Below are 13,118 nucleotides of genomic sequence, written 5' to 3' on the forward strand. Positions count from 1 at the left end.
ACAAAAAAATTTTCCTCCTATGATGCTTTTGCAGTCTGAAGATCTGTTCAGCCTTATTGAAACACATGAAGCAAAACCATTGAAACTTTATGTGTATAATACAGACACTGATAACTGTCGAGAAGTGATTATTACACCAAATTCTGCATGGGGTGGAGAAGGCAGGTAAGATCATTTTTTAGACTGAGTTACGACTGCTTAAATTTACCAGTCAGATATGTTGTAAGCATTGTTTGTTTTTATTTTGAAACAAGTTATTGGTTTGTGTTAAGACTTATCTTGTATATTCAAGACCTTGTAGTAGCTCACAGTGAAAAGAATATGAAAATGAATATGTATATTCGTGTGTGACTGAAAAATTGTGCTGTACACCAGAAATTGACACAACATTGTAAACTGACTGTAACTCAATTTAAAGAATAAAGAAGCTTCTCTTGAAAATGACACAATGTTGTAAACTGACTATATACTTCAGTTAAAAAAAAAGACTTGAGGAAAGAGCTGACCTAGAATATTAAATTCAATATATTTTTTTAAAGCACATATTTAGTGAGCATGGAATATATACTCTAGTCTTTTTTTTTTTTTAATTGATCCCTGTTTAGGTCTTTTGACAGTTTAAATTGTATAAATTTTAAATTATTTTGAAAGTTCTAACAGCCTTTTTTGAGGAATTGTTGAGCATAAGCCATAATTATAGGAAAGCCTAGGGTTTGGAAACTTCTTCAAATGTTTTGTGAAAGTTCCAACATTTGCTGGGAAAAGAGCCTCTGTTTGCTCACAATATCTTTACCCAGACTGCCTGAGATTCCACAGCTGAATGTATGTTGCCATCAGAATGCTAACATGTTGCAATTTGAGAAAATGAGATAGAGCATCAGGCAGATCTGGGGGCCATACTTGATCAAGTCGTCATTGTCCGCTGTCCAGATTTGTAAACACACAGAAGTATGATCTTCTCAAGGTCCTCAAAGTTGATTCATTTCAGAGGTACTGCCTCATATAAACTAAATTTGCAAAGAAACTTCTGCATTCATTAGAACAGCAAATTTTCAGTGTACAGTAGAAAAATACCCCCTCTCCAGTTGGAAGAATACTTAGATCCGATCACTACCACAGGCGTGCTTGGAGAGCATGAAATCAAAGCCTAAGGAAAAGATTCTGCAGGTGGTGAGGTCCAGCCACAGAGAACATTACTAGTTCTTTAATTTTAAACTGTGCTGACTAAATACTGCTACCTTCGTGTTCTTGGAGCCCTTCTTTTTAGACTTTAGCAGTTACGTCTTTTCTGTGGAAGACGTTTTTCCTTTTGACACGGTTTAGTACCATTGGTCAGCCATTGCTTTAGACAGGCCCATAGAGACCATTTTCCTGAGTCTGTCCACATTTGGTATTTTTGTGCCTCTTGTTTTCATTCCTTCCTCAGAGGCTGACCACACTGCATTCATTACAGCACATTTTTCTTGGTTTCATTCTTTGGCTATCTTTGTTTGCAGAGGGTTTCTCTGTTGCCTCAAGTGCCTAATCTACCACCACTTAGTTATTTTGATTAATAAGCACCTTGTTTTGAAATAAGGCTACCTCTGAAAGGCTTTCATTGATCAGTATAAATTATTTAATCTTAATTTCTTCCTCTAAATCTATCTGAGGTCCAGTTCAGCAGGAATTGCAGTTTGATGGTAGAAGGGAAGAAAAGTGAGAGGAGAAGGAGTGAGTAATTTTGTAATATGAAACATTGATATTAAATCAGATTTGGATAAGGAAGAGCTGAAGTTAGCCGTTGCCTGCTCTCCCAGCTTTTGGTGGTAGTAGTACCCATGGAAATAACAGATGCCTTGGCAGGGGAGAAGCACAGAGATACCTGTGCATGTCCTACTCAGAAAGTGCAAGTAGTTTGGAAAATAAAAGCAGTCATAATGGAGGCATAAGTTGAAACCTGATTGTGAAAAGGTTTAAATACTGTGGTCAAGAATTTGGACATACTTTGGGCAATGGGACTGTGATACTATATCAGTGAGGATTCTTTGGTTCCAAACAGTAGAAACCAGCTGCAACAGACATGACTTCATTGCTGTAGAGTCACTCATATAATCAAAGAAACAGCTAAAACATCAGATTTCGAAAGGACAGGACTCAGAACACCTTTAGGGATTAGAGAGGAAGAACTAATTGGCAGTTTCATCAGTGTTCTACTAAAAGGATGAAGCCATTTGGTTTTTTTTTTTCTGTCACTCCCAAAATCTGAAGCCCTGGGTAAGAGAGGTAGATTGTCCTGGCTCTGGTCATGAGCCACTTCTTGGTTTGGGCAAGACAGGCCCCCTGATTGACAGTCCCACCAACACTGCATACAATAGCAGGGAAGTAATTCTCTGAAGGAAAAAGAAATGTGGGGAGGCCAGCAGGTTCTGGAAAGAAGCATTGTGATCATTCATATCTTATTAGAAATATGTTTCTGATGGCATTGGGAGGATGAATTAGAAGGAATCTGGATTAACTTGGATTGATTTGTGTCAGGTTCTGAAATAGAACTGTGGGATGTGTAAATGATAACATGCAAAAGTGCTTGGGGCTCTTCAGTGGAAAGGCTGTATGTCGTTCATTCAGCAAATAATATATTAAGTGTCTGCCGTGTGCCAGGAACTGTTAAGGCAGTAAACAAAACAAGGACCTTAACATTTTATTGGGGGAGACAGAAAATAAACAAATAAATATGCAGTGTGTTAGGTGGTGATAAATACTTGAAGAAAAATAAAGGAGAGTAAGGTTAGTCTCCATGGTGGATGGAAGGGTCATCAAAGGAGACCTCTGATAAGATGACATTGTTTCAGAGAATGGAGATTTGTTTTTCTATTTCAAAACCTCAACAAATGCAAGCTGTGATTGATATGAATAACTACAAGAAAAAAATATTTTCATAGCCTAGGATGTGGCATTGGATATGGTTATCTGCATCGAATACCTACACGCCCTTTTGAAGAAGGAAAGAAAATTTCCCTTCCAGGACAAATGAGTGGTACACCTATTACTCCTCTTAAAGATGGGTTTACGGAGGTAAGATGACTTTACTACCCAATTATGTCATAAAGTTTCTGCCCAAACAAGTCAAGTGTTGTGTATGGTGGTAGCATTAATTGAGATAGGCAGATGAACAGTTAAATATTGACATGTTGGATTTGAAGTTCCTGTAGGCTATCCGGATGGATATCCTATGGTATTGGATTTCAGGAAAGAGGGCAAGGCTAGAGATACAGATTTGGGAAATCAACAAAGAGAGGGTAATTTAATCCAATGAGCATTGATAAAAATTGTCGAGGGATTGGGCTTGGGTGTGTCAGAGGACTGAGGCCAGAATCTTGAACATTCCTAATATTTAAATGGATGGGCAGAGAAAGGGGATTCGGCAAAGGAAGCTCAGGAGAAGCCCAAAGGAAGAACAAAGCTTCAAGAAGAGGGCCATAGGCAGCTGTGTGAGGTACTACAGAGAAGTCAGGTGAGAGAAGGAGTGAAAAAACATGCCCTAGGCTAGAGCAGTTTAAGTCTTGACAGGGTGCAGTTATCAACTTACAGGAGACAGAGGGTGAATGGTGGGTGATAAGGTGATGATAGCTGGTGCTTACTATTTCAGGCACCTTGACTGGAAAAGCAGAGAGCTAGCTGTGTGGGGACTATTACAGAATCAGGGTGAGGCTTTTTAAGGAATGAGCGGTGTTTGCACAGGCCTATAGGCTTTTAAAATGTTTCCTATGCAGGCCTTACAAGTCAGTTAACTCTTGTTTGCATGACTAAATAAAAAGCAAACATTCAAAAAAGAATGCTCCAGTTGTAAAGAAAGGGCTGCTGCCACTGTCATTTTGTGGTGCGTGGTTTGACCATCCCCAGTTCTAGAGGAAATGTAGGGGTGCTGTGGAGCAGTGTCACCTCTCCTCACTCCCCACCCTACCTTAAGCTCATGACCACAGAACCAGTGTTAGGTATTCAGACTCTTGCTACCATATCTGCTGCCCCTAATCAGTGCTCTCTGCCCCAGATGAGGCCCTGTGGGCAGTCTGAGTGGACCAGAGTGGGAAATGGCAAGGAGAAGGGCCAGAATACAAGTTGTATTGGAATGTGTCAGAGGGCACTGGAGCTGGCAGACAGTGGAGGATTCAGAGGTAAAATCTGTCGAGCCCATATAGACTCATTCTCACCCCCACCGCACCCCATCTCCCAAAAGATAAGAGATGCAGCTGCCACAGTCGTTGTGGATGAGAAAAGAGAAGACGGACTCATGAGGTTAGACATCTTAAGAAACATCTAAGGAATCTATCATAGTATTAAGACTTCAAATGACTTCTTCCATGAGCAATGAAAGTGAAAAACAAATAACTGGCTGAGAATTCAGAGAAGGGGAAAGCAGTTGAGTAAAATCATTTTGGGGTGACTGGGAAGGAGGAGAGAGTAGAACCTCCACCTAGTGTTGAAGTAGCACAGTGAACGCAGTGAGAGTAGACCAGTGTGTGTAATGGGCTAGATGCCGTGTGTCAGGAGACTGGAAGTGGCAGGATGGGGAGGAATTCACAGTGCACAGTCCTTGGCATGTATCAAAATCAGGAAGTGTCTGAAAGCCAGGAAGGAATGCCGGGTGAAAACCTTTGACAGTTAGTGCATGATCAAAAAGGTATCTCTAGGACCAGTGAGAGCCAATATTTCTATTTTCAAGTAAACTTGAGTAATTTTATTTTTTCTTTGTCTTTTTTTGGAAGGTCCAGCTGTCCTCAGTTAATCCCCCATCTTTTTCAACACCAGGAACTGCAGAAATTGAACAGGGTCTGTCTGGACTTTCTATTAGTGCAACTCCACCAGCTGTCAGTAATGTTCTCAGTACAGGTGTGCAGAAGAATGTATTCTGTTTTCAGTCTACTTTGTTTTACATGATATTCTTCTCTGTCCCAAGTCAGAATTTAAAAAATTAATGCCAGAGTACTTTGAAAACTGTGAACATGCTCTGCAATGACAGGCCCTGTCTGAAAGCTGGTACTAAATCACCTCATTTAAACCTCTCCTCAGCAAATTTTAGACCTTGGGCTTCTCTTGTTATAGAGTCAGGATTCTACCTTTAAATTCTGTTTAATTGCTCTGTTTAATTTACTTAGGAAATGTTTGCATATTCCCTGGGTAGTGACAAAAAGTGAGCAGGGGATACAAAAGCGGGAAGGTTACCATTCCTTTCCTAGGGGCTCAGTCTTGCTCAGGGGACATGTCTCTATCTCTCTTTTTCTGCTTTCCTTGTTCTACCTAATACAGTCCTTTTTTGTTTTAGTTTTTTTCAACAGCTTAATTGAGATGTAATTCACATAGCATACAATTCACCCACTTAAAGTATACGGCTTAGTGGTGTTTTTAGTGTACTTGGAGAGTTTTGCAACCATCACCTTAATCAATTTAGAACATTTCATTACCCCAAAAGAAACCCTGTACCCAGTCACTCCTTATTTTTCTCTAACCCCCCCAGGCCTAGACAATTACTAATCTACTTTCTCTTTCTAATCTGGACATTTCATATCATATGTGTAGTCTGTGACCTTCTTCTATGGCTTCTTTCATTTAGAATGTTTTCCAGGTTCATTCACGTCATGTATATATTAATACTTCATCCTTTTTAATGGCTAAATAATGTTCCATTGCATGGATATGCCACGTTTTGTTTATCCATTCATCAGTTGAGGGACATTTTGGTTGTTTCTACTTTTTGGCTATTATGAATAACGCTGCTGTGAACATTTTTGTACAGATTTTTACGTGGACATATGTTTTCATTTTTCTTGATTATATACCCAGAATTGGAATTGCTTGCTCACCTGATATAGTTCTTGGTATGTTGGTAGAGTTCATTTTTGTCTTTCCTAATTTTTTTTATTTTCTTTATTCATAACACCAGAGTATATTATAAATTCATTGTTGAGTAAGTAGATGAAATACTGACATGTTTTAGTTTTATTTTGTTAATAACCTTTTCTTCTTGAGCTCTTTTTAATATTTGTGTTCCAAATTTGCTCATTTTTCACTTTGTTCTGGAATGGACTTAAAGCAGTCCATCAAGATGCAGTTAAGGTTAATAGTATGATCCTTGGAGTTTGTCTCCTAGTTTCAAATCCCAGATCTTTTCAGAGTCTTTGTTTTATTTCCCAAAGACATTTTTCTAGATGAAATTTTAATTTTAATTTATTTTACAATTAAAAATTGGAAACATACTCAAAAGTAGATCAACATTAATAAATACAGATATTCGTTTGTGTAACAAGGAGTGTAACAAACCTGTACCACGTAGCCTCACCATTTATCAGTGTAGTGACATACTTCCCCACCCCCTACTCACTACTGGGTTTTTTCCCAGCTTTATTGAGGTATAATTTGTGTACCATAAAATTAACTCACTGCAGGTATAGAGCTCATTTTTTTTTGGAAATTTATGGAGTTGTGCAGTCATCATCACAATCCAGTTTTAGAATATTTCCTAGATGAAATTGAATATTAATGTCATCAGTATCAAGTCATAGTTACAGTTGGAAGAAGTTTTAAAGTTTATTTCATCCAAGCAGTGTTTCAGTCCTTTTTACAATATTTAGATTTTTTTTTTCTTACATCCCATCAGTAAGAAATGGTCCTTTAGTTTATTCCTGATTACCCTTAGTTAAAGGTGGGTTGGGTACTTCCCAAGGCAGCAACTCAATCTCTGAATAACTCTCACCAGGTTTTAGAGTGAGTGTTCAAATGCCATATGAGAGCCCTTCTGGTTTTAGGAGATAACTGACATTATCTCTTTTCAAGTTCCAGTTTCTTATTAGAGATGTTTCAAATCTCCCCTCGTTACATTACAGTTATACTTCTATACTTCTATTGTTACAAGCGCAAGCACTGAGATTCCTGGTCTTATATTGTAGAGAAGTGGCTTCTTGGAATATTAAAAGACAGAAACATAAATAAAGCAGTAACTGCTCAAAAGAGACCGAAAGAAATCAACATTTTTCACTTTGAGCAAATCAGCTTAAAGACACTCAAATATTCTAGCATCATGACATGTGAGAAACCACTTTTTCTTAGGCATTTATCTTCTGTCTTTGCTCTTAATTATATTGCTGCAAAGTAATCCAAACAGTAACCGCAGAAACATAGAAGTATGTGGATTTTTTTTAAGAAAATGTCTCCTGTGGATTTGAAAATTTTTGGATTGAGAAATTTTTAGAAAATGAAAATATCCTTTTGAAACGGCATTAATCAGTGTGACCTTTTTTGGTTCACTCCTCAACACTTCCTGTCTTCCTTCCTTCCTTGATTTTTCTGTGGCAAACTTAACATTTTTCACATGCTGTGTATTTTACTTGTTTGATATCTGTCTCCCTTCCTTTTCCTGCTCCTCATCAGAATGTAAATTTCCTAAAAGTAGTGATTTCTATTTTCTTTATGCTGTGAAGTCCCTCAGTGCCTAGAACAATGTCTAGTATATAGTAGGTGCCCCCTCAAACTTGAAAGGCTAAATAGACCAGCCAACCACTCAGCCCCTTTGAGAATCTGATAAAGCAGAGAACCCTCCTCTACTTTTGCATGCTTTCAACTTCTGCCAAAAAGTAAATACATGACGAATAAGTTAATAACTATCTGAAAATGGGTGCTTCATACTTTTAGGCACAATTCATTCCTGCTACCTTATTTAAGCAGATCTCTATAAGACAAAATCTAGAATCCATGTGCACTATGACTGTTGTTTGAACACCAGCAAAACCTCCCACATGAGTAGGTGGTAAACATTAATAGGTAATCTTTATTAGGTATTATGCTAGGAGTTACTTAAATGTAAAGAACATAACCTCCTCAAGCCAACATCAGTAGAAATGGGAGTGCCCTAGACTTCAAGAGTGTCACAGAACCTAAGGTCAAAAGGAAATGGAGATTCAGGAAGCCAGGTCATTCTCCCCATCTCTGGAGTTCTGCGTGCTCATCTGCCTTTCAGGCCATCTGTGTCATTCTCCTCTTTCACAGACCCAGCATCTGTTTCACAGGTCACTTGGCCCCCCAGCATCCCCAGGTTTACATGGCCTTCTAGGTCAGGAGCCCAGTAGAGACTGGCTAGAAACCTTGTGTCCCGTTTCCTAATTTCCAAAACAGTTCTCTAATCCAGCCCTGCTTAAGCCAGTTGTAAAACTCTTGCCTGGTGAGCTTAGCTGCAGAAGATTTGCAGAGCCTCCCACCCTCTTGGCCCAGGCTCTGCTCGTGGTCTTTGTTAAGGGCTGAGGGCAGAGAAGGAGCAATGGCAGTGACGCAGCTGGAGACCTGGACTAACTGGGGTCACGCTGAGTGAAGACCTGCCTGGCAGAGGGGCGGGGGGCCAGGGAAGGGGGCTGAAGGCTATCCTAGATAGTTTGTTCATTCCTTAGCAACTGAAATTTTTTGAAAGATTGTGCTTTTATTTTAGGTGTACCAACAGTACCATTATTGCCACCACAAGTAAACCAGTCCCTCACTTCTGTGCCACCAATGAACCCAGCTACAACATTACCAGGTACGCGGCAGGAGACTGGAGATGTAGGAAATAATAATAGTTTTATTGATATTTTGCATCCTAGAAAACAGTGGGAAAAAACTATACCTATGTGTGGGACTTTTTATGTCTTTGATTCTCATTTTATCTCTGCTGTAACTTTGTGACAAGTGAGAGCGAGTGGCAGTGAGCTGCTCGTCACCAGCTAGTTAGCTGCTGAGACCTGGGCGTTTAACCCCAGCCAACTCTCCACCCTCCTCCCTAGTGCAGCCTGAGGCAGGAGCAAGGAGTGTGTGGAAGCTCCTTCTTCTGTACTTCCTTAGTTAGGGCTTTCTGGTCGTTGTTCAGTGAATAAGACCTTGTGTCCTGGGGGAGAGTGCTCCTTACTTGGGTCTTCAGTAGCTCTGACATTAGGTGAGGTTTCCGTGTATTTCTCTTACTGTTCCCAGTGAAGACCGAGTCCCTTTACCCACCAGAAGACGATCAAATATTATCAGTGATCAAATATACTTGCCTGTGAGAGCCTGTAATTATATGGCTAAAGATGTTGTTACACAGACATATTAAGCCATTAGCCAAATGTGTACACATACAGAATGATAAAGCAAGTGTGGTAAAATGTTCAAGTTTGGGGAACTTGAATGATAGGTCTACATGGGGGTTCTTTATATGAAATAGCAACCATGAGTCTGAAATTATGTCAAAAGAAAAATAAAAGACTGAAAGACTGTAAACCTCAACCATCAAAGAAAATTCAGTTCATACTTGCTGAGATGAATCAGCCCTTTCTCCAAGACACTTAGGCTAGCGACATTCTTGCTCTCGGGTTTAGAAGTATTCATACATTTTAACCCTCACCCACTTGGCTGTCTAATCACTTAGGTATAGAAAGATGCTTCACTTAGGTGAGAGTTTGCTGTTACTGTTGTTAGTATACAAATCTGCCACACAGTAAGTAGACTTCTGGTATGCTCACCTTAAGTGGGTAGTATTTTTTCCAATACACAGTGATTGAATGGTTTATCTTTTGTCTCTGCCTTCTCTTCAGGACTGATGCCTTTACCAGCAGGACTTCCTAACCTACCTGCCCTCCCCAATCTCAACCTCCCTACACCGCACGTTGTGCCGGGGGTCAGCTTACCAGAACTCGTGAACCCGGGTATGTTGCCCGTCTTGCCTTCCTAGGACTCTGTCTAGTAAAAAGCTTTCTTCAGGAACGGCAGTCCTCTATTTCAGTTTTTTTCTGGAAAGGGCAGGTCAGTTTAACAAATTTTAGCTGTTTTAATAAAAATTAATCTTTTTTATTTAAAAAGTTTGAAAAAGAAGAGGAAGAAGAAAATCTTTGTGATTCTTCTCTGCCTGGCTGCCTCTCTACCCACTTTCTCCTCTCCCTGCACCCTGACAGCTCAAACAGCCTAAAGGCTACTTGTAGAAATAAAGAGCAGTGACATGGTCCGGCTGTAACTGAGCTGGATGTCCAGTTTGCCCAGTGGAGGTGAATGAGCTCCCTGTGGTTCTCCTGTGTTTTGGGCAGCTGCCATCTAGGGGTAGTGATACCTGTTTTGCGTGGCCCAGAAACTTATCACCCTTGCTCAGCTGGCTGGGTTTGTTATTTGATAAACATTCTCCATTATTAATAAATGTTTATATAATAAAAACTGAGGGATTTTAGCTGCAAATAGTTGTTAGCAGAAATTCAGAGTGTTTCCACTCAGATTTTATGCCCTGATGAAAATGAAGCAGCAGAGTGCCCACAAGTCTGCTCTTTGGTTAATGATTACCCAGCTTACCTGTAGCTTTGAGACAGTCGTATGCCATGGCTGTCTTTTAATTGTTAATCTCGGTAGTTTGGCCCATCAGTGATGTCAGTGAGTGAGTTTATTCCACCATGGTGCACACTGTCACGTTTCTGTCTAAATCATAAATGCCCTTGCGTTAACACTCACCATCTATATATATTCACTGCCCATCCTCATAAACTCATTTACTTTTCAGCACAGTGGTTTAAAAAAACAAGTGAAGTCGGTAAACTCAAACTGATGTTTACTTTTTTTTAGCACTCCCTTTGTCTTTTCTTTTGTGCCCTGTATTCCTGGCTCCTGGCTCTGCCCTTTCCCCAGATTGGCAGACTCTAAGAGCACTGAGGGTTCCACCAGGCCACTGGTTGCCCTGAACCTGTTGTATAACCTGCCTTTCCTGTTTCTTAAAGAAGTAATTTTCTCTTCTTTCTGCATTTCAAAATCGTTACAATAAAGCCGCCAAGTATACTATAGTTATCAGTCAGTCTCAGGGTATGAATAAAGGCTGAGTACTTCTGGTGAGACCACTGCAGAGGGCTCCATGACAAGCCTCTCCCTCATGACACCTTCACGGGATGCCTGACCCCTGTGTCTCTTCCTGTTGTCTGTCCAGAGAGCAGCTTTAAGTCAGCCTGTAGCTTGCCTGGCTGAGTGGGAGTCCTCCTGCTGGACACAGTGTAGCTGCGTCGCCCGCTGGGTGGGCTCCTGTCTTTCCCAGCTGGGAGGTTCATTTCTTCCCTGAGTTGGGCTGAGGCACGGAGGAAACCTTTCCTCCTGGCTAGCTGCTCCTGCAGTGAATATTTAACTCTGTCCCGGCCTCCAGCTGAGGATAAACAAAGGTTGTGATTTGTGTTGTTTCTTCTCAGCTTCAGTTTTCTTAATGAAATGCAAATGAAAATAGTCATGTGATGACGACTACTGCTCTTTAAGTGCTGGGACAATGTGTGATCTGTGCCGTTTTTGTCCTAGGTTTGCCACCTCTTCCTTCCCTGCCTCCCCGAAACTTAGCCGGCATTGCCATGCCATCCGAGTTCCCCATGCCATCCGAGTTCCTCCCGTCATTCCCTTTGGTTCCAGAGGTCTCTTCCTCAGCAGGCTCAGCGGAGCTGCTGTCCTCCCTCCCACCCACCGGCAGTCCACCCTCCGACCCCGTCCCGGCCACTGCAAAGGCAGACGCTGCCTCCGCACTCACTGTGGATGTGACGCCCCCCACTCCCAAGGCCCCCGCCACTGTTGAGGACAGAGTCGGCGAACCCACCCCAGCCAGTGAGAAGCCTGTCTCTGCGGTTACGGATGCAAATGCCTCTGAGTCACCTTAGCTTTGGACCAGCCTTCGGAATTGGCGTGGTGTGCTTATGTAACCACAGGAGCGTGTCTGGAAATGCAAACTCGTTAATTTCATACTAGTTTGTACCGTATCTGTAGGCGTCCTGTAAATAATTCTAAGGGGAAAACTAAGCAAGAGGATGTGGGCTTGTGTCCTGCCAGGTTGGGGTGGGGCTCACCAGCTGGGGAGGGAACAGTCAGAAAGCGCTTGTATTTTAAGACAACCAAAAGAATAAGGGTGGCTTGCTGCCAGGTTTCCACGGCCATTCTTGGGGGTGTACATCTTTGGGAAAGGTGGTGATGGGGTGTCCACAAGGCTCCCTGTCCTCCTGCTGCTCCTTCTGTAAGAAAATGAAATATTTTATGCCTAATACCCACACGCAACATTTCTTATATTTTGTAAATCATTTGCAAGAATGCAGACCACCTTGCTGAACCGTGAAAGGGAAAGATAGTTTATGTTTGGTCTCTGTGAGCCACATCTCTATTAAGGTTTACACAAAAATTCCAACTAAAGATGTTTGTTAAAGTTACACAATGTGCACTATTAATTGAACATCTTTTTGTTCAGCCTATACACAGATGTTTGTTTTGAGATCTCAAAATTACTCAGACAACATTTTGTAACTGCTGCTGTTGCTTTATACGTCCACCATAAAATGACATTTAAAAAGAAATAAAGGAGATGTTGCACAGTTTTAAACCAGAAGGTGGCACTTTGTAGCTACTTATAATATTATAGCTATACCGGGAAAGCAGAGATACAGCAATAAATTACAGTAATTTTGCTTTTCTTCTTGTGGTACATTTAGATTACAGCTCCTGATTGCCACTTGTGCACTTGTTCCTTCCCCATGTGTCACACTGCACTAATGTAATTTTTCATGTCTGATGTCTGCTTTCTCCTAAGTTTTCTAAGAGATGGTAAGTTACGTGGAATTGACTTATTGAATGAAATTAAATGCATATTATATCTCTGTTTTTAAAAAAAGATGAAAGAGATTCTTCGGTTATTGACCTGGTACAATCGTGAACGTTCCTAAGGGAGCAGGGTATGGAACCGATCTGTGACCACCCAGCTGGAAACTAGAGTTATCAGCGCCCTCCCAGCACCTGCCACGTTTTAGGGTATATCCATTTCTGGAGCTAGGTTTATACTTAAAGCTAAATGATAAAAGAAGGCTGCAGCTCTGATAGCTTATTCTGTTTGCATTATAAATACTTCTAGACTATTTCTCTCAGTTACCAATCCTGTTTTTTGAAAAGGAGATTATAACAAGTAGGGGAAATAGTCACAAGTATATTTAAGTTACGATTTTTTACTTTCCAGGATAGGAGAAGCTGAGCAAGTTGTTACTGCTTTCTAAAAAATGTTCATTTTTTTTAATGTTAAGGAGATACCATAATGGAAAGCACATAAGTAATTTTTAAGCCTTAAAGATATTTCTTTTTCTAATAGCAGTTCTTCCAGTGCAGTG

General features: G+C 40.7%; 1 protein-coding gene across 2 annotated transcripts in view; it reads left to right on the forward strand.

Annotated features, from left to right (window-relative positions):
- GORASP2 (golgi reassembly stacking protein 2) overlaps positions 1-12,657 on the forward strand; it is a 28,889-nt gene extending 16,232 nt beyond the window's left edge. For both annotated transcript variants that reach the window (XM_032479669.1, XM_032479670.1), the window contains 6 exons: positions 35-165; positions 2,919-3,051; positions 4,743-4,866; positions 8,450-8,536; positions 9,564-9,674; positions 11,284-12,657. In XM_032479669.1, coding sequence (XP_032335560.1) covers positions 35-165; positions 2,919-3,051; positions 4,743-4,866; positions 8,450-8,536; positions 9,564-9,674; positions 11,284-11,633 — 936 coding nt within the window. In that variant the 3' untranslated portion in view covers positions 11,634-12,657. The remainder of the gene's footprint in view (positions 1-34; positions 166-2,918; positions 3,052-4,742; positions 4,867-8,449; positions 8,537-9,563; positions 9,675-11,283) is intronic.
- The last annotated feature ends 461 nt before the right edge of the window (positions 12,658-13,118 follow it).

Source organism: Camelus ferus, chromosome 5, assembly GCF_009834535.1.
Source record: "Camelus ferus isolate YT-003-E chromosome 5, BCGSAC_Cfer_1.0, whole genome shotgun sequence".
In the NCBI taxonomy this organism is placed as follows: domain Eukaryota; kingdom Metazoa; phylum Chordata; class Mammalia; order Artiodactyla; family Camelidae; genus Camelus; species Camelus ferus.